The 26351-nt window shown below is 39.1% G+C and overlaps 2 protein-coding genes across 6 annotated transcripts in view; one reads left to right on the top strand and one right to left on the bottom strand.

Moving 5' to 3' along the window:
• LOC106061465 (protein YIPF5-like) overlaps positions 1–26351 on the top strand; it is a 112832-nt gene that overhangs the window by 3985 nt on the left and 82496 nt on the right. The gene's annotated exons all lie outside the window — the stretch shown is intronic.
• LOC106061464 (leucine-rich repeat-containing protein 24-like) overlaps positions 15096–26351 on the bottom strand; it is a 30881-nt gene continuing 19625 nt past the window's right edge. For all 5 annotated transcript variants that reach the window (XM_056038316.1, XM_013219618.2, XM_056038317.1 and 2 more), the window contains exons 2-3: positions 19000–21549; positions 15096–18756 (exon numbers count right to left, since the gene is read on the bottom strand). In XM_056038316.1, the coding sequence (XP_055894291.1) occupies positions 17820–18756; positions 19000–20339 (2277 nt within the window). In that variant the 5' untranslated portion in view covers positions 20340–21549 and the 3' untranslated portion in view covers positions 15096–17819. The remainder of the gene's footprint in view (positions 18757–18999; positions 21550–26351) is intronic.

Here is a 26351-nt window from a genome sequence, read left to right as displayed (position 1 = left end):
AAAATACTCGCAAGGATCCACAAACCAAGGGAAGCAAGTATGGTATAGTTAAGTGCTGGTTTATAAATGGTTGTAGCCCCTTAACATCGAAATACACGAGAACGAGACCGTACTTAATAAACAACTGATAACATGTGGCTTTAATGATATTGATATCTTTCTTCCCGCACTGTTATTTGTCTGCAAAATTTAATTGAATGGATTTTTTTTGTTAGTTATATTTGTTATCATCTGCGTTGTGTTAGCTTTATCATTATGTGTCAGCCATTCGGCCAATGGTCAGACTGGGCTCTATAGCCTTGGTCCGCAGCCAGTCTTGGAGACGAAGACTCCGATATAACACCTACGGCTGTCTGTTGTTCACAGCTGTCTCAGACTTCTGTGCCTCTGTGGACTGCAATTTTTGTAAAGAGTGGCATTGGTCTGGGCGACCCAATCATCACTTTCGAAATGGTTTACGCAGGCTAGAGGCAATACATTGATTTTATGTGTTAGCAAGATGTTTCTATTTGTTAGTAGCGGTTGAATTGAAATCAGTTTCTGTCTATTAGTTTGGAAGATATTTAATATTTCTCTTATTACTGAATGGTATAATGAAGTAAGTGCTTGGCTCTAGATTCATTTGGAGCAGCAAGTTGTGACTTTGTCAACATTTCTCCCCCAAGAGTTTTCTTCTAGAAGTTCTGATCCGCATTGGCAAACTTGAATATGCTGTCTCTAATAGTTTCACTCAGAAGAAGAAATATTTCTTTGACAAGAATTCCATAACTTCCCCATCAGTGAACATATTGAAGAAGAAAACCCATATAACATGAAAGCCATTAGTTCAATGTTGTACCCTATAAACCACCATACACTGTCATGTATTTGTATTGGAAGAAAGGAACAAAATTCAAATTGAAATAAACTTGAAGCCATTTCTCTTCATATTTTCCACATTGTCACAGAACTTTTCAATTTCTCTTTCCTCTCTGTCTCTTCCTCTCTCTCTCTCTCTCTCTCTTTTTCTCACTTTCTCACTCGCTTTTTCACACTCTTTATTTCTCTCTATCTTTTCCTTGCTTTCACTATTTCTCTCTCTTTCCCTCCCCCCTCCCTCTCTCTCTCCCTCTCTCTCTCTTTCTCTTGTTTCCCTTTGCCTTTTTTTCTTTTTCTCTGTACCTGTTTTTAAAGATTAATTAATTTTTTAAAAAAAATCTTAATGCACGCAATTCAAACATGTTTGTTCTCTGATGGCTGCTTCAGTAGCTCTTCTATTCAGAAATAATCTGGGCTAGTTGGACAGTGTTGTTGAGTGTGTGTGTGGGGGGGGGCAACAAAAAACATTCCTTGATAGATTTCAAAAGATTTCTTTTATGGCAGAATGCTAATGTGCTTTCTTTTAGAGGGGCTAGGTGCTTACTTCGGACGGTACTGAGAGAATTTCGAACAGACGGTGTCGCCGCTGCGTCGAGGACGTCGAGACACTTGACCACATTCTTTTTTAAGAGTGTTTCGTTTTGCATGAAGACCGATCGGGACAAGGATTTAAGAGAGAGAGAGAGAGAACTGGTTCGTGTGCAGCATTAGGGATGTCCTTAAAACTCACTGCCCGCTTCCTTTCACGCGCTCTTGGGGAGTAGTTCTCAGCATGGTTCGTTACTAAAGGGGTTTCAGATTTGGTAGAGGGACCGTCGTGGCTGAGTGGTAAGGCGTTTGGCTTCCGAAATGGGTTCGATTCTATGTGAAAACTGGGCATTTTTTAATTTATGAATATTTAGGACGCCCCTGAGTCCACCCAACTCTAAATGTCTACCTGTCTACATTAGTTGGCAAAGTTGGCAAAGTTGATGCTGGCTACCCTCATTAATTGTGGGTCACAGAAACAGAGGACTTTACATCCTAGTCTGAAAGGAGTACCTTTACTTTTATTTTGATTCTATCTGATGAACTTTCGCAGAGCGCTTGAGAAGTGCAGGATGTTGGAGAGAGAGCATTATCAAATCACGTGACTCCAAACATTTTATAGATTTAAAGAAGAGAGTTGTGAGTCCAAGGTTTGGATTGAAGCGTGCATCATGTATGGAGAAGAAATAGTTGCACAAATGTATCACATGTATGGCTGGTTGTCTTAGAACAGATAGCAAGGCATGGGCAATGTTTACATAGTTATAGATATCTACATTTTTTTTAACCATCTGTTTTACTTTCTGCCATTGAAACATTTGAATTCCATTGGTTTAAACACACACACACATAAACACACCCTGAGTAACGTTTTAGTTTCTAAAAGAATATTTTTTACAAAATGAGAAAGAAAGAATGAAGGAAATGGAGGAAGAGAGAGAGAGAGAGAGGGGGGGGGGGGTGGGAGGGGGGTAGAGAGAGAAAGAGAGAGAATGCAATCTTGTGTAAAAGTAAACAGGTTAATAAATTGATCCGTGCAGTATGTCAAGCCGTCTTTTCCGTTTACTAGTACTCCACTCAATTCCTCTAACAGTACCCGCCACACTTTGAAGATTCCCCGGTGGCTGTGAAACATGTTCGATCACTTCTCTTCTAATACATCTCTCTCTCTCTCTCTCTGTCTCTGTCTCTCTCTGTCTGTCTGTCTCTCTCTCTCTCTCTCTTAGACACAGCAGTTTTTTTTTCTCCTGATATATTTGTTCAACTTCACTTTAATGAGATTTCTACCTGATCTGGGTATAAATAAACCAGCCCTTGTCCTTCGACGTGGTTTCAATATCAGTGGAGTCTCACAGTATATTTCAGGGAGTCTCACGGTATATTTCAGGGAGTCTCACGATGGAATAGTCTCATTGTGGAATACGGTGAATCTCAGAGTCTCGCTGCAGTGTCACTGTGGAATAGAGGGAATCTCATAGTGAAATACAGTTTAACTTGAATACCGAGAGGCTCGCAATATTAAAAGAAGTCTCACCCTGGAATAGTCTCCCTGTGGAATACAGTTTCACTGAAGAACACAGATTTTCACAGTGGAATAGTCTCACTGAAGATTACAGATTTTTACAGTAGAATAGTGTCACTGTGGAATACAGTCTCACTGAAGGTAACAGATTTTCACAGTGGAATAGTATCACTGTGGAATAGTCTCACTGAAGAGTGCAGATTTTTACAGTAGAATAGTGTCACTGTGGAATACAGTCTCACTGAAGAGTGCAAATTTTTACAGTAGAATAGTGTCACTGTGGAATACAGTCTCGCTGAAGATAACAGATTGTCATAGTGGAATAGTGTCACTGTGGAATGCACGAGATCATACATTGATTCCAAGGATTGACTCATTTATTATTTATTTAAAATAAAAACAATTCTCTTGCCAACTGGAGATGAGCTTTTCACCTTTGGGCTAGAAACCACTGTTCTAGTGTGTAGCCTTGCCCCACATCATGTGGGATGCTTGGGCTAGGATGCAATAATCTTCAATTCTGAAGGATCCTCCGAAACTTGTGAAACAAACCTTGTGGCTTTTAATTTTAAAAAAATACCTGAATTTAGAAAACAGTGAAAGAGACTTCTGGCAGACGATATTTCAGTCTCACACAATCTCACTTCCGTAACAAAACAAAATTAAACTTTCTTTTCTCAATAATTTCTCTTCACTACATAACACAGTGTAGAATACAAATATCAGCTGACTGATAAAAAGTTTGAATACGATATTTCTCCCACAACCATTCATCGATGAAGACAGTACATGAATCAATTAAAAAAAATTAACCAATCGTTAAATCAATTATTGGTAATTAATTATTTTGTTATAGAAAAAGGGAAAAACTTCTACATTATTGAGATGTATAGTTGTGAGTGTGGAGTTCTTCCCCTTAGATATGCTCTTCTTAAAAAGTATTTCCCTATCTTGCTTGTTTTTAATATACTGAAGTTGCTACTGAAAGCCGGTATATAAATATATAGATTGAATTTGTAACGGAGTTGTCTACCCCTGATGTGAAATAGGATTATCTCTCTTGTTCTTTCCTATCCGGACTACATTCATTCATTTTTTAGTGTGCCTTACTTTGTTTGTTCCTCGGCCGCCATGACAACACCAATTACTCCAGCCGAGCAGACGTTTATGGATAGCCGCCTACTGTTGCCATGGTGACCATCGTGTCTACATGATAAATATTGTAAAGATGAGATTTGTAAAAAAAATATATTCCAGTTTGCTGCTCGCTAGTTTATTTCTTGGTGTTCTCTAGTCTCAGAATGACCAAAGAAACAAACAAACAAAAATGTATAATCTTCGTTAATTAATCTATTTGTTTTGTTTCGTTTCGTTTTAATGTACTAAGAGATACATTTCCATCTGCCCGCCCAGTCGTCTGCCATCATCTCTCTACCTCACAGTAATTGAAAAATGAAGACCAAAATGGCGGATAAGTCACGCGATTGGTTTGTTTTTTATAGAGATCAACAGCTAGAGACTTTTTTTAAAAAAAGTGTATCTACTATTATGACACAATTGTAGGCCTAATTGACTAGATAGCACACAGACAAAATAATACGGATATACGTTGTATGAAATATTATCTGAGCTCTAATCTTCTTGCAGCTTGAACAAGCCTAGTAGGAAGTCTTGAGTGTTAGAGATAGAGAAGAAAGAGCTCGTCTTTCAGATAGTTGAAAGACTAGAGACCAAAAACCTTCATATGGAATATTTTCTGATGCTTTATCTTATCTTATATAATACAGACGTTACTTCAAAAAAGAAGAGGATTACGTCCTACGCGTCATGCATTTAGTCATGCATATTAACCAATGACTTAAATTCTGCCAAGTCACTGGTTTTCCTGGCTAGCTCAGGCAACCCATTCCATGCTCTAATAGCACTAGGGAAGAAGGAGTGTTTGTACAAATTTGTCCTAGCATATGGGACGAGGAATGTGCCTTTATCTTTGTGTCTTTCAGAGTATTTTATTAAATTTTGTTTTTGTATTTGAAGATTATGGTTCAGTGTTTTATGTATAGTTGCTACTTTACTTTTGAGTCTTCTGTCCTGAAGGCTTTCTAAATTTAGTGATTTTACTAAAGGTGTTACTCTAGTCAAATGTGAATATTCGTTTGTTATGAATCTCACTGCTCTATTTTGTGTCTGTTCCAGTTTCTTAATGTTATCTTGAGTTGATGGGTCCCAAACGGAGGATGCATATTCTATTATTGGCATAACCAAGGTTAGGCTTTAAGGTGAAGATCAGTCTTTTCTTGGGTGCCATTATATCGTCTGCTCTACTGCCACTTGTCTTAATACTATGAATGATTCGAATACTATGAGTGATACGAATACTATGAATGATTCGAATACTATGGGTGATTCGAATACTATGAATGATTCGAATACTATGAATGATTCGAATACTATGAATGATTCGAATATAATGAATGATTCGAATACTATGAATGATTCGAATACTATGAATGATTCGAATACTATGAATGATTCTAATACTATGAATGATTGGAATACTATGAGTGATTCGGCGTGTTGAAGATTCCATTCGTCTACCTCATACCAGTGTTAAGCCCAGAGTTTACTTAGCTTATTTCAGAGCTTACTTCATCTCAGAGTTAACCTAGTTCATCCCAGAATTTATCTAGCTCAGTGATTCCCAAAGTGGTCCATATAGACCCCCAGGGGTCTACGAAGACCTCCAAGGGGTCCACGAAAGTAAAAAAATAAATTGGGGGTCTATGAGATGTCCACGGGGGTCTACGGTAATAGATTTCATTTAAGCAGGTCGTAACTTAATTTTCACATTCCATTAATGTAATTATTTCATACACTAATGTATGATTTGTACCCGAGTTAATCCTTTCAATATTTACCCTGCTATTGAAACGAAACATTTTTGTATTCAATTTCAATACTTATTTAAATTGCTTAATTTTGTCTACATATAACTAATATTTAAAAAAAAAAAGAAATGTAGACTGTACAGCGTTAATTATTTAAAATTGGGATTCATTCCTTCCTTGTCAAACAACAGTTGCCTAAGTGACTTTTATGACGATATGAAACCAGTTATGATGGAGGATCATCTGAGACAATGCCACCTTGACAAAAATTAAGATTTGAACAACTTTCGAACACTCAAAGTTCAAAATAGACCCACAAAATCTCTGTTCGACATCATATAGAGAAGGTTTTGGTTTGTGAGCGTCTTACAAGATTTCTTTACTTATAGCAAAATACGGAAAAAAGCAAAGGTCAATAATTGTTATTACCTTTTTACAAAAACCTACATCTGTTACTATTAAAAGAATTTCTTTAAGCGACAATACAGTTTAAGGTCGCTTCGGTGGCATGAGTTATACAATTAAAACCTTCTTATGTAAATCTTTGTAAAAGATATAAATACAGTTTGGTCAGACAAGGTGTAGTGCTGTGTGCTACAAACTGTCTAATGGTCACCATCTCATCTCATCTCATCTATGCCTGTGGTCCTTTCTGGGCATAGGCCACCAACCAGCTTTTTCCAGACATCTCGGTTCTGGGCGAGACTCTCCAACTGTCTGCACGTCTTGACCATCTGCTTGGCATCTGCTTCCAAATCGCGGTGCCATGGTAAAGCTCAAGCAGCCTTCCATCAGCTGAAGAACACCTGGGGATCTAGGGAAAAAAAGCTCCACCACAAATATTAGGCTCATTAACACCATTGTTAAGCCAATACTACTTTATGGAGCAGAGACCTGGAGAACCACCATCACCACCATGAAAAAATCCAGGTATTCATCAATAGCTGCCTGAGGAAGATTCTTATAATCCGCTGGCCAGACAAGATCTCGAATGAGGAACAGTGGCAAAGAACAAAGCAGCAGCCCATTGAAGTACATATCCTTCAGAGACGCTGGAGATGGATAGGTCACACCCTTCGCAAGCCTGCATCCAGCATAACATGGCAAGCCCTAGCCAGGAACCCACAATGAAAGAAGAAGAGGGGACGGCCCAGGGATACATGGCGGTAATGGTCACCGTCTCCTTATATTTCCTTAAGGTTGACCGACGAGACCTGGTTTAGGCTCCAGTTACTCGCCTTTGCCCCTCTCCTGTTAATAAAAACAGTTTTGCAGATTTAATATTTGAGCCACACGTGAAAGATCAAGAAATACACGAGAAACTGCTCTTTGCGAAACCTTTTACAATGATACTTAAAGCATATTCATTAATTAATTAATTAATATTTAATGTTAGAAAGATTAATTAATAGAAAAACAGATTTGTCTATAAAACATTATATCCGTAGTTGTGTAGTTTTAAATTACTATTTCACTCTTCAACGCACTACAGTTAGAAATTTGTTTAAAAATAAGGTTGATGAATTTGCAAAAATTTGCAAGTTGAGTAGGGGGTCTACCGAAAACCAGAAAACATGGCAGGGGGTCTACGAGACAAAAAAGTTTGTGAACCACTGATCTAGCTCATCCTAGAGGGTACTTAGCTTATTTCAGAGCTTACTTAGTTCATCTAAGAGTTAACCTACCTCATCCCAGAATTTATCTAGCTCATCCTAGAGGGTACTTAGCTTATTTCAGAGCTTACTTAGTTCATCTCAGAGTTAACCTAGATCAGGGGTTCTCAACCTGTGGGTCGCGACCCTTTTGGGGGTCGATTGACGATTTGCCAGGGGTCGCCTAAGACCATCGAAATAATGAATTGTTTTTGTCTATCCTTCTACCGCTGGATGTGTGTGTGCGTGTGGGGGGGGGGTCGCGGCAGAGTGGGGGATCGTAAAAAGGGGTCGCCGAGCCTAAAAGGTTGAGAACCGCTGACCTAGATCATCCTAGAGGGTACTTAGCTTATTTCAGAGCTTGCTTAGCTCATCTTAGAGTTTAATTAGCTAATCTCAGAGCGTATATAACCCATCCCAGAGTTTACGTTGCTCTGAAGGGACCTGAGTTTGACCTTTACGAAGCTTGCAATCGTTTTCAGACGATGAGAACCGACAGTGTAGATGACATTAAGCTTACAATGTCAGATGTCAATAGGGCTATTACTGTAGAGATGTCTATAGGCCTAAAACTAAAAATATCACCAAGCTTATAACCAGACAGCTGACATCAGGCCCACCGCTAAATATGTCATCAGGCCTACTACTAGATAGATGTCATTAGAGAGAGAAGAGAACAGAACCTGTTACTGCTAGCACTGGCTCAGTAATGGCAGTGTCAGGTGTGTCAAATTAAATGTCATTACTCTTAGGTTTATTGATAGTTGCCAAATCGAGCAGTCATAGTGAACATTAAACTTAGTAGTTCTCACGCTTGATGATGTTGGAATGCACTTGGGAAGACATATTTGTTTGTTTTACATTTAAATGCTCTTCTTTTATGTTTCATTTTTTTTATGACTTGTTCCTGGCAACAATTCTGCCGACTTTTTTAAAATGGATATTTGGTGTCAGAAGAGGGCGAGGGAAGTTTACTAATTTTCCACGAAGTAAATTTTAATAGGTTTAATCTAAATAGTTTTAACAATAAAACTTTAAGCTTAGTCATTACGGTCGCGCGATCAAGGGACATAACTTACCATAAGCTTTGCTTGTGTGCCGTGGAACTCTTTACTGCCATCCAAATTGATTGAACCAGGCGAGAAAATGTTGTTACAAAATGTGTCTTGTTCCCTTTCCCCCCCCACCCCATTTTTTAAAAATATTTTCTTTAATGATTTTCATTTTCCAGTAGGAGCTTCCGTTGATGTCAATCTGGAGAAGTACCACACTCAGCAGTTCTATTCCGTTTGAAGGTTATCTCTGGATTGTTTCGCAGATAATGATAGTCATTATTTGTGTCTTCCAAATCTGTTATTGTCCCCCCTTTTCTCTCTCCCTCTCTAGTTTCAGTCAGTGCGGGAGACAAAACTCTCTGTAATCACCTGTCGTGGATGTTTACTTTTAGTATTCACATACGAATGGGTCGTGAGAACGGGGGGGGGGGGGGGGGGAGAAGGAATGGTAATGTGAAAACAGAAGAGAGGGAAGGCAAAGGCGATAAGAGAGGCGGGGGGGGTGAACTCGTTCATTTCTGGTGTGTATAAAGCTCGTGCCTACGTTGCGATTTAAAAACATTGAGTGAATAATTTACGAAATAATTAGCTTTTTTACTTCTTTTCAATATTTTATTTTACATTGAAGAATTCCACTCCAAATCCGAAAATAGCAAGTTTTTTGGGTGTATCCGGTCTATAGAATTCGGACATAACAGAATGCATTTTTTTTTTGCACTTTTTTTTTTAGCAATATAGAATCGAAGTTCTAAGCTCTTTTGCTTGTAGCGCAATGTAATTTTTACTTTTTTTTTATATCAACTTACTCTGTCTGTCTGGTAAAAATGTGTACACCTTATTTCTCCCACACCCAATCTCGGACCAAGCTGAAATTTGGTACGGTTATTTCTTTTACATGACAACGCAAGAATCAATAAAAAAAAAATTAAACAATTAGTTAATTAACTTTTGGAAATAAATTATTATATTTGGTATCTCGAACAAGGAAAATAAATTGTAATTGACGGAAATGTAGCTATAAGCTAAATTAGACAATTTAGACCCTTCATGGGTAGCCGCTCTAAGTTGAAACAAAAAATATATAGCTATACAATCTTTTCTAGTTTCTAGTACTTCACTAGCAGAGTGGTTAGCAAGTTGGCTTTTCCCAACTGGTCCAGATAAGTGATAGAATCATAGCGTATTGAGAAAAGCTAAATGCATGAAATAGCGCTAATAAAAAACAATCGGTAAAAAATATTATTAATTGCACAGATTTATTGCTATAGGTCCAGATCTATTACAAATTTAATTACATGACTGATCCAAACTAATTGATACAATTACACTTAGTATAAGCTTTTTTTTTTAAAGTATTTTTTTTAATTATTTAATTTCCAACAGCTGTCTTTCATTATAGCGTGCAATCTATTCCTTTCATCTTCTTGTGTCATTTTCGTAAGTTTTTCATTTGGTTCCATTATATTGCCACCACATTTCGTTACATCGCTTTCTGTGCTCCTCCTCCCCCCCCCCTCCTTTATCTTCCTGAATTTGATTGGTTAAAGAACGACAACTTGATCTTACAAATCAAAATGGAAAACAAAGAGGTTGTGATGAGATTTTTGGTGGGAACATTTCCACTGTCTATGTCCACTATGTGAGAAGTCAGTGCTGAAATAGTCCTGTGGCGACTTGAGAACTAGTAAGTGCAGCATGTCGTTCGTCACAACTGGAGTCTGCACCTGTAGATGGACAGCTGCCCTACAAGCAGACGACATTCCCTAACACTGTAGAAATCAATCGATCTCTCGCACTAGCTCAGAGGTGCAGAGTTTTTGTGTGAGCCTTGACAAGATGTCATGATCATTTGGAGGAATTAGAATGATGAAGGAAACCCCCCCCCCCCCCAACAAATGAGAGAATTGGGTGTATTGACCTTTTCACGCGAGGTTTAATGTTACCTTCGAGGTCGTTAGGTGTAATGGAATGACATCAAAGATAATGATGCTCTCCGTGGCTTAAGGTAATACAGAATTTCAAAGCCAATAGAAAGTAGTCATATGAGTTCTGTAATATACGTATGTAAATACACGTATATATATATATATATATATATAGACATATATAATATATATATATATATATTGTCAATGATTTGTTTATTATTAACTACATTTTTGGTCTTCCCCTGCCTACTGTGTCTGTAAGTATGTTATGCCCCGGCGTAATGTCTGTGCCTGAAAAGTCTGGGGTGCCCCCTGCAGTAGTGTGTCACTATGCTGTCCATCCTCCTCCTGTGTAGTTGTATGATCTCTTATAACTCCTATTATGAAGTTATACATTTGGTGTTTGAAATGTGGCACATCTTGAGCTACCGTATCCTTTCTATCGGGATGTAACGTATTCTCCATTATACTCATTAGTATTCTATTTTACATAAAAACAACAGTTTTAAGTCACCCAAAACTTCTATAGCCCATGCTCACTCCATCTCCGACTCTCCCCCCATCTCCTTAAATGAAGCGACTATTTTTAGACTGGTTCCGTCCCATGGCCCTTGGCAATTCAAAATTGACTCGTGGGAATCACAATGGAATGTTTCTGGTCTGTCCAGCTACTGACTAGTCACTAGGTAGCGGTTCTCAACCTTTTAGGCTCGGCGACCCCTTTTTACCATCCCCCTCTCTGCCTCGACCCCCCCCCCCCGCACAAACACACAGCAATAGAAGAGTAGACAATAACAATCCATTTTTTTTCGATGGTCTTATGCGACCGCTGGCAAATCGTCAATCGACCCCCAAAGGGGTCGCGACCCACAGGTTAAGAACCCCTGCACTAGAGTAAAGGAATCACACACACTTTACAGGTTTTTTGATCGAGTAAAAATTCCCTGGACAAGTCATTTCAATAGCTAGAGACTACACCTTCTAGTCTGGCCGAGAAAGTCGCAATATTCTCCGAATACATGCCCCTGCTTGACTACTATCTACGATTTTAATGTCGAGGTTCAATAGCTTAGTGAAATTTAACCAATGTCGATAAATGACTAGTTTTTTTTTTTAATATTGTTTCTAGATCTTGAAAATTTTAAGTCCGCAATCTTGTGTGCGGCAATCCTTATCAACAATGCGCGAATGTGCGCATCACGTGATTATCCCCTGTTTCTATGACGTCATTTCTTTCCGTCGCCACCATCAAGCCGTTCGCGCACCGTTTAAACGCACGCAATCTACAAAAGTGCGCAACCTCGGTGTGAAACGTGTTCGTCTCATCTAAGACGAGCGGCCTATCTTCAGCCGCCAAACTCCCGAGACCTTAATCACTTTCACAGCACTGTGGGTGTGACCTTATCAGTTTGATCTGTTCTAGTTACAGGCCAAGTGCACATCACACAACCACCTGATACCAATCAGGTTTTAGCTTCATATGTGTAACACGATTCCCAACTCATTAAGCGATAACATCTCTCGACATGGATTAGAGCTAAATAGTATAGTTCTGGTAACAAGCTATCGCTAGAATCCACTGTTGGAACAATCAGGGGGGAGAGTTGAAAATAACAGGTTGTACGTTGTAGGCATTTGAATTGTGTTTAGATTACTGAATTAACTGCGGCATTTTGAGCAGAAGCTGACGTTTTATTGTGACAAAACTGTTTTGACTATCGACGAGATATGTTGTTGCATTATACAGGCTCGTGTTGTTTTTATAAACTTCGTCTCGACTGTGGGACTGTTTCAAACATTCCCATTGTAAATATTCTTGTTTTTTATTTTTTTATTTCATAGTTCAAATAAAATTATAGTTACGTTTGTAAGTGGCGCTAGAAGACAGTCTTTCTCAATGGCCACTGGCTTGACTAGACAGTGTCTCGAAGTACAACACTAGTTGGTTAGTTAGTTGATCACATGTATCCACATTGAGTTGATGAATCAACTTGTACTTCTCATCTAGGTCGACACTCGCTGTGTACCACATGGCTTGCACAATTGCGTGTCCACAGAAATACAATCTTACAACTTTAGACTCAATAAGAAAATAGAAAAGGAAAGAAAGGACTAGAACAAACACAAAAGAAGGAACCCCCCCCCCCCCTGCTAGCTTGATGGCATTGGTCTCCCCTTCCTCTTTTTGACTTTACTTATTCAATCTATTTTCTCAGTCTATCGACCAACGATAGATTACGCTCATTGCTGAAATAACTATAGATCTAGAAAATTCAGGAAGCGGGATGTCCTTTACAGAAGTGCAAGATCCGAATCATTAAGTGTATATCTTAACACCAGTTATGAACGATTTGGTTTCTTAAGTGTTTTTTTTTTCCTCCCACTACATTCTGCAAAATATTTCATTGGTCTGTGCTGTCACGTGACTGCAATAAACTTAGTTTGTTCATTTTCTGTGTTGTTTGCGATCACCTACACAACTCAAGGTAGCTAATGGAATCGCTTCTAGCTAATACTAGCTTTGGACAACGCTTGACAGAAATCATTTTTTTAAAAAAGACATTTTTAGAATAATTGATTACGTTGTCCAAGTCACTGTCTCGTCATTGAGACGGACACAAATGGTGCAGTGAATACATTCTCTTATCTTATTTAATACAGACGTTACTTTAAAAAAGAAGATGATTACGTCCTACGCGTCATGCAATGACCTAAATTCTACCGAGTCACTGGCTTTCCTGGCAGCTCAGGCAACCCATTCCATGCTTTAATATCACTAGGGAAGAAGGAGTATTTGTACAAATATGTCCTAGCATATGGAACCAGGAATGTGCCTTTATCTTTGTGTTTTTCTGGGTATTTCTCATCCTTAGTGTCTCGTTGTCTCCCTAGAACTTTTCTAGTGCCTTGGACGTAATGGAACTTATAAAATGGACGCGTACTCGAGCCAAAAAGTATACCATGTTGTTTTTAACCAAGTAACCTTTAAACGGATAAATTAGTACTTGAAGCGATTTTTTTTTCGATATTTCGCTTTGCTCTATATACAACTTCAAAAAAAAATAATTCAGGTGACCCTCGGACTTAAGTCTTAGTCTCCATCCCCACCCCGCCCATTCAACCGAGTCCAGCAAATATTACCAGGCAAACAAGAAAGTTTTGGCAAGGGCTGTGAGGTCAGCATAGCAAGTGGCGCTCAGTGAAAACCAAAAGGGTCCTCGAATAACCTCTGACCTCTCATGTAAACTCTCACTTCATTTTGACGTTTAAAAATACTGGGCGATAATTGGCAACATGCTGTGCAAATTTTGTGCTAGAATACAATAGATATAAAATAAATAGATTAAAATAAAACAAGGTTACAAAGACAGTTTGTGTGTAAAACACAAACTCAAAATCGGACCCCCGAAGTGGTCCACACAAGCAGGTAAAAAAGGCAGGTTTCAATATTTTCAGAAAGAATATCAGAATGAAATTCGTTCAAAGGCAAATGACAGAGAAGAATGGAGAAAGAAGGTTGACAGATCTTGTGTGATGCCCCGACGGTCCATCAGACCAAGGGATAGGTGAAAGTGAAGTTAGATGTGAACCTGGCTTAACTGATTTCATATAATGATTATCTTATTGATTTAATTGTTTTTGTATAGGGCCCAATCTCCTATTCAAAGCCTCATTAAAAAAAACTTTAAAAAATCTAGTTTAAAAAAATGTGTTTTGTGTCTACTGTGTATTATATAATTATATACCAGTAGCCAGATATTATGTTACAAGTACCGGTAGCAATCTTTTTCAGGGCTACAAACAAGTTACTTTATACAAAAGTAAGACAATTTAGAAAGTAAGTTTTCTTCCAATTCAGGACATAATAATATGCCCCCCCCCCCAACCTCCAATCTCGGCCTCGTCTTTTATTAGAGGGCTATGTCAGAACAGCGGAGGGGGGTGGGTTGGTACTGTTTGTCGTAGCCGCCTAATTGAAACCATTCTTTGTCCAGTCCGTCCAGAAGCAGGGCCCTGTATCTGCCCAGGGCAACAAATAAAAAAAGACTTCATTTTGTGGCTAATCTTCAAGACGCAGACTGTAACGGCAAATCTCACTGGCTTCTTTCCTATCTTATCATTCGATGGCGTCCCTTCAAACAGATTATTACGTTCTTACTCGCTCGAAAGTGTTCATTTTGTCGCCCATATGAAGTAGAGATTTGAACAGAGGATTATAAGGGACTCTGTTTAAACTGTGCCAAGTCATTGTTTTTGTGTGTGACTCATTCCAGGCTGTGCAAACATTTGTACCTGTCCAACAATGTATTTTTATAGTTCCCTTGTTATAAGCACAACTTACCCCCGCCCCAAATTATATTTTCACACAAACGTTATAACTTTTTTAAGCCAGTAGAAAAGTCTTAAACATGCACAGGATATGGTGTAAGTAAGATGTGTGCAGGGCTGGGCTCTTTGGCAGTTGTATCTGGGTTGGAATCTTGCATGATACTTGATAGTGAAGAGGCAATGTCAAAAACACAAGAGAATTGAAGAAGAAACAATTTTGAGTGAAAGCCTTAATGTGAATGTTTGCTATAAAACGAACTAGGTCACCTCTCGTGTTCAATTCTAAACACTGACCAACACACTGTATTGAAACAAAGTAAGAAACGTCACAAATCTCATGTTATAAACATTGTAATCATTATAAACATAACAAAATAGTATTATGAACAGAATTCTCTTTAAACAAATCTCCAAGGTAGATAGATAATCATAATATTCATGGCTTGTCCAGTCACACACTTTGCACAGCATACTTTGTTAGAAGATTTCACTTCTTACACGCAATAAATGTACAGGGACAATTTAAGGAAACAATTTTTTTTTTTTAAATTAAATTATTTAATTAGTGCAAGAAAATAACAACCACAATTTAAAATAATTTATGAATAAATAAAAACAACAGAAAATGAGAAAAAAAATAATTTTTTTCCTCATTACCATAAAGTTGTTCTAGGGCTTATCTTGGTCCCATGTAAATCAATGACCCACATTCATACAACAGTATAGTCACATGACCATAATCAATAGCCACAAGACCATAAACAATGTGTTCTGCATTTTTAAGTCATAATAGATATTTTTAAATTAAATTATAAAAATCAACATGAAGAAGCAAAAAAAAAAAATAGATTGATCTAATATATTTTCTTCGATTTTATCTGGAATAAATAGTATTTACCTTCATCTGTGAGGGGGGGAAAGTTCATGTAAAAACAAATGATTGTAAAAACAAATGATCAGCATATCAAACTGCATCAGCAAGCATGTACCCCTAAACTTTCTTACATCTATGTTGTCATAAAATTGGCGATTCTGTAGCTCAAGAGTTATCATTTGGTAAAACATGTTTACAATAAAGTACTCTAAATTACAGGCAAAAAATTTTGTTTTAAAACAATATAGAACCAAGTGCTATTCTACTTTCTCAAATCATCCATACTTTATAATAAATGTAATTTACTGGACTCAAACCTTAAGTTTGTTTTTCTTATCTCTGTAAACATGTCAGGATAACACTATCTAGTAGCAGAGTCATTCAATAACTAAACAAGAAAAATGTAAACAAAAGCTATCACATACACACAATCAATGTATGTACTCACTAGATGTTGGTTACTTGATTAGAATAAGACCAGACATTTTCAGTTGGTTTTAGTTTAGAAAATACCATTGTCAAATAACTATTGCAACACAATGTAGAATTATACTGCCTATGGACAAAAAAAAAATGTTTGACTCATTAATCATATAAACATGTTATACAATGTTGCCTGTCTAGTTGGACCCTTGTGACAAGATGACTTGATCAAACATATTTTAGCAACAAAAGGGAAGGAATGCACACAAAACTTTACAGCAGAAGTGGTAACCTTTTTGGCATGTGGCCAGGTTTTTTTGTCTGTGGGGGTTTCAAAATGCAAGACTTTTTATTTTTTTTAGTTTCATGGCTTCAATTACATTGCCAGGTTCCCTCTCACCCAGCTTGGATGTGAAAGCCTGTTCTGCAAACCAAAGAGAAGAAATAACAAGAGGGCAAAGAAAATACTATTTGTGTAACTGATATGTTTCTTATGAAATCAAGGAGCTGGTTGAAGCATGCTGGACAGTACTAAGTCTAAACCTTTTCAGAACGCAGTCTATAAATAGTGCATTCAGGAGAATCCAGATCAGGGGTTTTCAACCTGTGGGTCGCGACCCCTGCCTAAGACCATTGAAAATATTGGTTTAGCATCTATTTTTTCATTGGAAGGTTGTTTTTTTTGTCCTACAATTTCTTAAGTGTTGTAACAAGCACATTTGCACCATAGATGGTATACATTAAAGATAAACTTTTTTTTTTTTTTTTAAATGTAATTGAAGTACAAATTTATTTTGCACTTAATAAAATTACAAAAGCTTTTGATATTTAAATACATCATGGATGTCAGATATATACATTCAAAATCAAATATTATTTTATAACATTAGCAAAATCACATTTAGGGTCTGCCTAGGCCTATGAACGAAATAAATACAGTTGGTGGCTGCCGCCTAGTATTATCATATTAGGGGTTGCCGAGCTAAAAAGGTTGAGAACCGCTGACCTTGATCAATTATAACTGAAGAGCACACTTATAAATACAAACTCTGTAATTAACAAATGGCAATATATAAGGTTGTTATTTCTTCTCTTGGAGTAAATACACTGTTTAAGGTGTGTTGGTACACAGTTAAAGCATGAAAAAAAAACCCAATCACAACATGTTCATATCAATTTAGAATTGCCATGTACCCCCTTAAGTAGACTGAGCTCAATCTTGTGTATTTTTTTTTTAACATAAAATTCTTTTTATAATCTCAATTTAGAGTCTTGATATTTGAAAGCTTCAAGATTAAGTTGTACAGTTACAAAAAAATAAAAACTATGGCAGTACTAATATATAAACATTTGTTATCAAACAAAGCATATTAAAAAAAAACAATCTTGTATTAAAGCTAAATTTACAAGTCTTCATAATTTGTTTTAGTAACAAATAACATCATGTATCAACAAGTGTTCTTATAAATATTTCATAATATATAACTGTCACAATTTGTGGCCATTTGAAAACAGCAGGAGGGCTGAGACAGAGGTGTGAATTTGTCTCAACATTGGGGGTGCACCACAACTTCCCCAACTATCAGGATTCTGGGATAGAGGAAGATGAAGAGTACACTTCCATGTTGATGGGTGTTGTGGTGCAGAACTTCGACATCACTTTTTGTTGTATTGAATTCAACATATATTGTTATTGGTTTTGAAGTCAACTCACACAACTGTACCTAGTAGTATAAGTACTATGAATGGAGGCTGTGTCTGATCACACTGGAGTGCCTGGTGTTATGCCATAGTTCTGACTGTATTGTTGAGCTTCAGGAGAGGTGATATAATCCAGGTGCGACTCTTGTGGGGTCAACTCCATGTACTCCCTGGACTGAAACATGCGAGGGGGTTTCCTAGGCCCTGTAGATATTGGAGCAAAGCCTAAGTTCCCAACTGACATACTTTTTGGGGTTGCGTAGGTCATGCGGTGTGGAGGGGGTGTTGTGGCAGGGTAGCGCATGTCCCTGTAGTCTCTATAGTCATTAGTCTGTGGGGTGTAGCGGTGGAAGTCTGACCTGGGGCTGCTATCCCCATTTTGGTCAGCATATCTTGGCATTAGGGCCACAATCGACCTGGTACTGCCAATAGGCATAGTGCCATTTATATTTGGTGGATAGTTGAAACTGCTGAGTCTCTTGTTGCCGTCTCGGATTGGTGTGCTGGCATAACTACTGGTACTTCCCATCCTTAAGGAGCCTCCATATATACCCTCATTGACTGGGTGGTGCAAGGATTTGGTAACTGAATCGTAGACAGGGTACTGAGCATAATCTGGTTCACTCGAGTCATAAACAGAGGGAGTGTAACGGTCTAAAAGTGGAGTTGCTGATCCAGCATGCGAGCTTTCATACCTCGGTGCCGAAGCAATGGAGTATTGTGGTGGCTGAGTTGGCATCATGTCAGGGTCAGTCAGCTCACTCCCGAAGGAAACGTATGTGTTTCCATTGTTAAATGGTGAGCCAGGCTGTTGAAAGATGTACAGGGGTTCTGTGTCATCCAGGTCCAGCGGGCGTTTGACTGCGGTCATGGTTGAGTCATTGGTGTTGTTAGAGGTTGAGCGGTCATCCTCTTGGTTTCCATCCAGCTTGTCCTCAGTTAGTTTGTTGCTCAGCTTTGTTTCATTTTGACCTGCAATGTCCCCATTGCTTATCTCGCTGGGGAAGAAAATTAAAATCAGTCAGTGTCAAGGCAGAATGTACATTGTTTAAGAAATGTTTGCAATGTTTCTATTGCATTAATGATATTTGATTTGGGCATATATACAGGTTTTTTTTAAGTAAAAAAAAAAAGATATTTGACACATTAGGGACTCCATAGACAAGTCCTAAAGGTATGATCGAATGTAAAGATTACTACCATCAATCCCTAAATAGGTAAATATTTGCTAATCATCTTACCTGTTGTTCATGAAATGTTGTTTAAGGTTCTCTGCTATTTGATTCTGCTTGTCCATCTTCCTCCTCTGTATTCGGTTGACCGTGCAGAAGATGAGAATGCCAATGACAACAAAGAGGATGATCCCACACACCACTGCTACAGCTATAACGATACTTTTTGTGTCCACTCCAGGACTGGACTTGAAGCTCCCTGGTGGCTCTGGAGTGATGCTATTGATGTTTACCCCCTCTAAAGTCACAGTATACTCTGTCCTGTGGGCACCAAGTATGTTTTGAACAAAACATTGATACCTTGCAATGTCGCTGTATTGAAAGTTAAAAATAGTTAACATGCTTGTGTGGATTATTTCTTGATTCCTTTCTGTTATATTTGTAGAGATGTTGTATTTATTGGGGTCTTTTGATAGCTCAATGACTTCTGAATTTTTCAACCACTTGGCGTCAGCATCAGGTACTGATGTGTATTTGCACACCAATGTGGAGTTGTCCCCCTGTTTAAGGTTTTCTGTAGAGCTGCTGGACTTCATTTTGACCTCACAGGCCAGTTCGTCCATTGGGAGAGAGTCCAAGGGCTTGTCTTTCACTATGGATGGCCCATCACAACGGATGAAGTAGCCCTCAGCCTTCCATACCTCTTGGTTGGTGCTATCGAGCCATGTCCTAAGCCATCGCATGTTACAATCGCACATCCAACGATTGTCATACAGCTGAATTATCTTAATCGTTGAGCTAAACTCTTTGAAAACATCAGGTGGCAAAGTGTACAGGGCATTGTGACGCAACTTCAGTACATTAAGAGATGATAGTCCAGACAGACCTCCCATGTCTATTCGAGTAATACTGTTACCATTAAGTTCCAATATCTTTAGATTTCTGAGGTCTTTAAAAGCTCCTTTGTGGATGACCTGGATTCTATTTCCAGATAAGTAAAGCTGAGTAAGGGAAAGGGAGACACTTTTCAGAGCAGATGTTGGGACCTGGCTGAGATGGTTGTTGGATAGGTCAAGAAGGCTGAGGTATGTCATATCCTGGAGTGCTTCATCTTCTAGAGATTGCATGGAGTTGTTCTTTAGGTACAGGTGACTTATGTAGTTAAAACTAATGAAGCTTCTTGACTTGAGCACTGGGAAATAGTTTCCACTCAGATCTAAAGTCAAGATTCTCTTGTGGAGCCTCCAAGGAATGTCCGTTAAATTGCTGTTGCTGCAGTTGGCAATGGTGTGGGCATCATCGTAGGTGCACTTCTCTGAGCCTGAGGAGCTTCCTACAAGCAGGAGTGTAGCAATCAGCAACCAGGCAAAAGTCCGACTGGCCAGAGCCAGTAGGTCAGTGAGCATCATGGTTATCAACGATAACACTCCGAAGTTGAAAAATTGAGCTAAGTTCGGCTAAGTCATTACACATGACATAGATTTAGATATATTACCTTCCAACCTCATTGCCAGGTAGATCTAGATTTTTTTAATCTGTAGTGAATTTATGCACAAACAAAATACCGATTCTTTATAATCTCCGAACAGAATAATCAACTAACAAACATCCACTATTTAATCTATTGTCAATTAATATTCACAATAGCTTGAAAAAAAAAAACACAACAAAACAGGTAATCCAAGAGTTATTTGAATCAAACAGAAAGGGAACACAAATAATACGGTATCCAATTATTGGAATCAACGTTGAAGATGTGTATGTGCAGTCAAATCAGCTATAACTTCCGCACGAAAAAGTACCCAGCATTGAATTTATGTGACAAGGGTACACTATCGTTGAGAATTGAAATCAATTGAGGTGAAGCTCCTGTGAGGAAAACAACACTTTTCACTAGCCAGACGGCCTAATGATTTGGCGTTGGAAATAACTGGAGAGCCCCTGGACGACCGGTGTTTTTTTTTTTCTGAGACAAAAAAATCGTTAGGCTCGCTGGACGCTCGGTCATTATCTTCCTCACTCACACCTTGGGGGCACAGCTCACGACCCAAGGCTCGGTACGAGATGGAAAGTAAACTATTGCTACCGAGTGAAGAATGAAGGGAAGAGAACACACACACACACAAAAAGTGTACGCGAGCCTTGAGCTGCCTCCCTGCGTTCCTTTAGACTCCACAGTCTACAATAGTTTCGCGTGTCGATGTGGTGGGAAGAGGGGGGAGGGGGGCGCGAGCTACTGCTTGAAAACGGATGAAAAAAAAACGAGGGTGAGAAAGGCTCAAAGCAATGGAGGAGGGAGGGAGGGCGGGAGAGCTTGCGCGAGCCGCCTCTTCCCAGTCGTTTTTTTTTTCTCCCCCTTTGTTGTCAGTTCTCTCCCTTGCAAACTCTCGCACACTCCGGCAGCCTGGCCATCTCTGTCCTCATCACAATCAAGGGTACCAGCATCAGCGACGTTAGCATCGAACGATTCAGGTTTCAAGTCCTGGCGATATCCAGTAGCATTTCTTAGTAAAAGTGATTACTTTTGAAGTAACCGCCTGAATTACTTTAGAGCAATCTGATTCTAGGAGCTATTTGGGTGAGCTCCCCTTTCTTTTAGGCCCCAAGCTGTCTCTTGCTCTGTTGAAAGATAAAAGAAGGAAATCAGCTATTACAATAAGACAAAAGTCGTAACGAAATAGGAATCTAAATCTTCAAACAAGTCATAATAAGAATTACGGTTCATCTTATTGCAGTGCATTTGACTGTAAAAGAGGATACAATGGCTCCTGAGTATTACCTAAACGCTATCTCCTCTATATTTTACTAACTCGTTAGCCGAATTCAGTTCCTTTTATGGTGTTCAAAACTTTGACCAGCTTTGACGATGCAATTTCCCCAAAAGTTTTTTTTTTATTTTGTGTGTCGTTTTGTTCATACATATTATATATTAACAAATAAAGAGTATTCCCGACCCGGTGACCTGTCTCGTGTTTTCATGTAGCCCCCTTCTCGTGCCGCCTCCCCCCCTCTTGGTGCACCCTCAGTGAATTATGACACAGAAGGTCAACTCATGTTCCCCGTGCCTCCGTCCTGCACCCCCCACCCTCTCCTTTTACCAGTCATGTAATGACCTACTTCAATACTCGACTGATTATCCAGTCCATCCTCTCCGGAATCTCGACCACTGAATGTCAGCCCTCATGTGGGGGTGGCCTGGAAGCAGCATGTGTACCGTAGGACCGGTGGGAGAGAGAACAGCGACTGACGTTAGTAAGATCCACGAGAAAGGCGTAACTGAGTCTAGGGCTTCCGTTCTGTATTCTAGACAAAAAGTCTTCGCCAAGGGAACGACCCCCCCCCCTCCTCAACCCCTTCTGTTCCCGACCTCACGTGAATGCCAACGTCTCCAGTGGCGTAGTTAGATGTTAAGAGTGGTGTGGGTTTCTGGGGCACAGATTTCAAATGTACCCTTCAGGAGAGGGCCACTATAGCGATCTGGCCTCCCTTGTGCCATTGTAAACAGAAGGCCACTCCGTGACCAAAATGTCTTGCTGCTAACAACAAACACACAATAAATGTTCTATTCAATGTACTCCATAGAGATTCATTTTATACTTTTTTAAACTCTTGTATCATAAAACAACATACAATTTAAAAACACTAAATACCGAGCGCTGGGTAAAAAGATTTTTTTTTCTGGAAGTCTAGATCTTATGATTACACTCAAAAATAAAGGGGGATGGGGGGAGTATCAGAACCACTCAGGAATCATTGTGGCACTGTATCAATATTTGATGAAATTATAAAAAGTTGCGCGTGTGTCCAGAGTCAATTAGTTGGGCAGCTGTGACGTCCAGCCCCCCCCCCTCCCCCGCCGCCATAAATAAACACACTTTTCTGAATCGAACCCACAGCTGGTTTTGATGAAACGGTCTGGTGTGAAAGATGTTCCCGAACGAACTGATATATCGATCTAGTGAAACAACGGCTACTTGTATTATATCCGCTCTCACATACTATAAATAATGGTTGTTACCTGACTTGGTTGTGTTGTACTAGTTCAACATACTTAGAATACAAAGTATGGGCAATAAAGTGCTTTTTGCTGGACATAGGCCTTGCTTGTCGTAGTATGGGGAAAATTAAGGGGAGCCCTTTCTTTTTGTAAGTGACCAAAAACTAACATCAACATGCCGTGTCTGTAATATCAAGTTACTTAATGCATGTATAGCTTTAATTTTAAAGGAAATATTAAAAAGTTGGTATACATAATACTATGGAGACGCGGTGGCTGAGTGGTAAAGCACTTGGCTTCCAAACCAGTGATCTCGGGTTCAAATCCTAGGATTTTAAAAAAAATTATTTTGGGATCTTTAGGACGTCTATGAGTCCACCCAGCTCTAATGGGTATCTGACGCTAGATGGGAAAGGTAAAGACGGTTGGTCGTTGTGCTGGCCACATGACACCCTATTTAACCGTGGGCCACAGAAAAAGATGACCTTTTCTTTTTATCATCTGCCCTTTAGATCATCAGGTCTGAAAGGGGAACTTTACTTTGACTATACTGTGTATTAATGAAGAAGAAATAAAACAAACACATTTCCCTGTGTTGGTTGGTATGTTATTCCCTTGTACGAAACTTGTACCGGGTACCGGTCTATAAGGGCGGTGTGACACAGACCGACATGACCTCGTTTTTAAACACGAGAGAGTCAATTAACAAACGTCACTTGTTACTTTCTCTATGTCAGTGCGTGCCGATACACTGACTGTACACCAGTTTGTTTGTAGGCCTGGTCCTAACATTGAACCCGTCTAAAACATTTGAAAAGGGGGGGGGGGAACTCTCGGACTTAAGAAATCAATAAGCTCAGACAGTGAGCCACTATTCATTCTGAAAGTGGTCCTGAGCCACCGCTATCCGGCCAGACGCTGCTACTTATCTATTTATAGCATACGTTCGGCCATAGAGCATATCGCGTTCTTCCCTCTTAATAGAGACGTTCCTATTCTCTTACCGCCTTCATCCCCAATAAGAGTAATTCCAATTCTCTTATTGTATTAACAAACTACATACTTGGCTTAATACTGTCAGACTGTTTAGACGCTTGCACATTCAGAATGTTTCTCTGTAGCTTTCGGTCTAGACATTGCTTATTTGGGCTGATTGGGTCAGGTTTTAGAATTTAGATACATTAAAACTTACGAGGAGGAAAAGAGAAGACTTTTGTTACGACTAGTTCTATCAACATGTTAGGAAAGGGATAAACAAACCGTACTGGGGAACATGGTACAAAGTAAGAACCGTACTGGGGAACATGGTACAAAGTAAGAACCGTACTGGGGAACATGGTACAAAGTAAGAACCATACTGGGGAACATGGTACAAAGTAAGAACCGTACTGGGGAACATGGTACAAAGTAAGAACCGTACTGGGGAACATGGTACAAAGTAAGAACCGTACTGGGGAACATGGTACAAAGTAAGAACCGTACTGGGGAACATGGTACAAAGTAAAAACCGTACTGTGGAACGCAGTACAAAGTAAGAGAACAAAGTACTGATGAGACGATTATGTAACAGACATTTCTTTGGGTAGTGTCTGTTCCAATTAGTATGTTGAAATCTCAGTTTTTCATATTTTCTTGTGTAGGCTACACACACAGCTTGTTCTACAAAGCGTCCACCACCCAATGGTCAGCTAGGGCCGAGAAAAACGTGCCGGTAAGGTTGATATTGAGAACTTTTATGGATGACTGACAAGAAAACCGCTCCACTTGTTTTCACTGTTCCAACTGGATACGAAGATAAAATTACTTATGAAATCAAGCTTAACTTTATATGAAAGTCAACCTTAGGCCTAATTTTATTGAAAGTGACTTCATCGTCTCTCGAACTGGTGTTTGTGCTCGATATCTAGTGATTCATTCAGATGTAACGTCTTCCGGTTTGGGAAAATAACGGGATCCACGATTTCTCGTGCGGGTCACCCACGCCTGCTGTAAAACCTGGTCACAGCTCTTCTCCTGCATCTTGTGCGCCTTGTTTTGGAAGCTTAACAAGTGTTGGTCTGCACAATTGATTTAGACATGAATAAAATGGCGGCGAAGTTGTTGGAAGGGAGACAACTATGCGGAAACGAACAAGAAATTAAAAAAAAAAAAAAAATTAGCATAACCGCTGCATTGACATAAGTCATATGTAACAGTATCTGATCTGTGCGAACACGCTTTTAGAATCTCAGTTCTTGTCTGCGAAGAAAAACGTGATTGTCTATGTACCGGCACTCTGAACGAAGATTATTCCGAAGTTCGAATCAGTAAACGAAGATTGCTGTGAAGATCAAACCTCGACCGACAAGATTACGATCAGGGCACGAGCAGGCCAGGCCTAATCCTTCTAGCCCTGCATTAGAGATGTGCGCTGAGTATATCTTTTCTTTAACAGTATAGGCTTCAAAGGCATTCACAGCTCTACTCCAAGAGAATAAGTTCGTTTTTCTCCCCTGATGGAGAGGTGTTAATTTCACATTCTTTTGAATGCTTCAGGGATATTGTCTGTCTTAGCATCTTTTTTTGTTGTTGTTGACGTCACCCGCAGCTTGACTAGCTGCCCTGCAGAATGGCTGTCGATAAATGAGACAGCCCAGTGGACGTGTTCAACACATGCTAGTAGACGAAGCAGGACGTATTGGAGTAAAAACGTCCCGTTCCGTTGGGTCAATTACTTGGTTGAACATTCATTAGAGTTGAGATGTTTTATTGGAATATATTGCCCAGGTTCCTGGCACATGGCCAGACTCATTCCTAATATTCTCAGATTGGGCAGTTTGCACTGCCACTATTGTTGGTCGGTGGTCAAGGTGATGCAATATGAAACGTTTGAACGGTGTTGGTGTAGTTCAATTCTTTGTACAAACTAATTCTCTACCCCCCCCTCCCCGCAGAGAAAACAAAGAGAAACAGTTAGAATGTCTGCTCATCAACTTTAACAAACTAGTACACAATTTTAAACTAGCGTACCATTACCACACATTTGCGTCTGGTAAGATTAATTAAATCCTACATTAATTTAATGCTTTATATTTTCATTCACTTCAAAAAAAAAAAAAGTCTACAAAATAATTTCACAGATTGCAGTAATTATTCTCTAATTACATGTAGATCTTATATAGAAATCGCTTCCCCCCTCCTCTTTTTTAATTACCGTATATTCAAAAGCAATATTTCCTTGGCTTTAATTTATCTTTCTTTCTTTAGTCTTTCGATCCTACATGTGCGATACATTGAAATAGAGGGAAGAGAGAGAGAGAGAGAGAGAGAGAGAGAGAGAGAGAGAGAAAGTTTACCGAATGCAAGGCGAGAGGATGTGAAGTAAAATATGAACCGAACTCCCCCCCCCCCACCCTTACCCCCGAAAAAAAAAAAGGAGAAATAC

The sequence above is a fragment of the Biomphalaria glabrata genome, chromosome 8 (genome assembly GCF_947242115.1).
Source record: "Biomphalaria glabrata chromosome 8, xgBioGlab47.1, whole genome shotgun sequence".
In the NCBI taxonomy this organism is placed as follows: Eukaryota; Metazoa; Mollusca; class Gastropoda; family Planorbidae; genus Biomphalaria; species Biomphalaria glabrata.
Note: the sequence above shows the minus strand (reverse complement) of the source record. Positions and strands in the feature narration are given on the sequence as shown.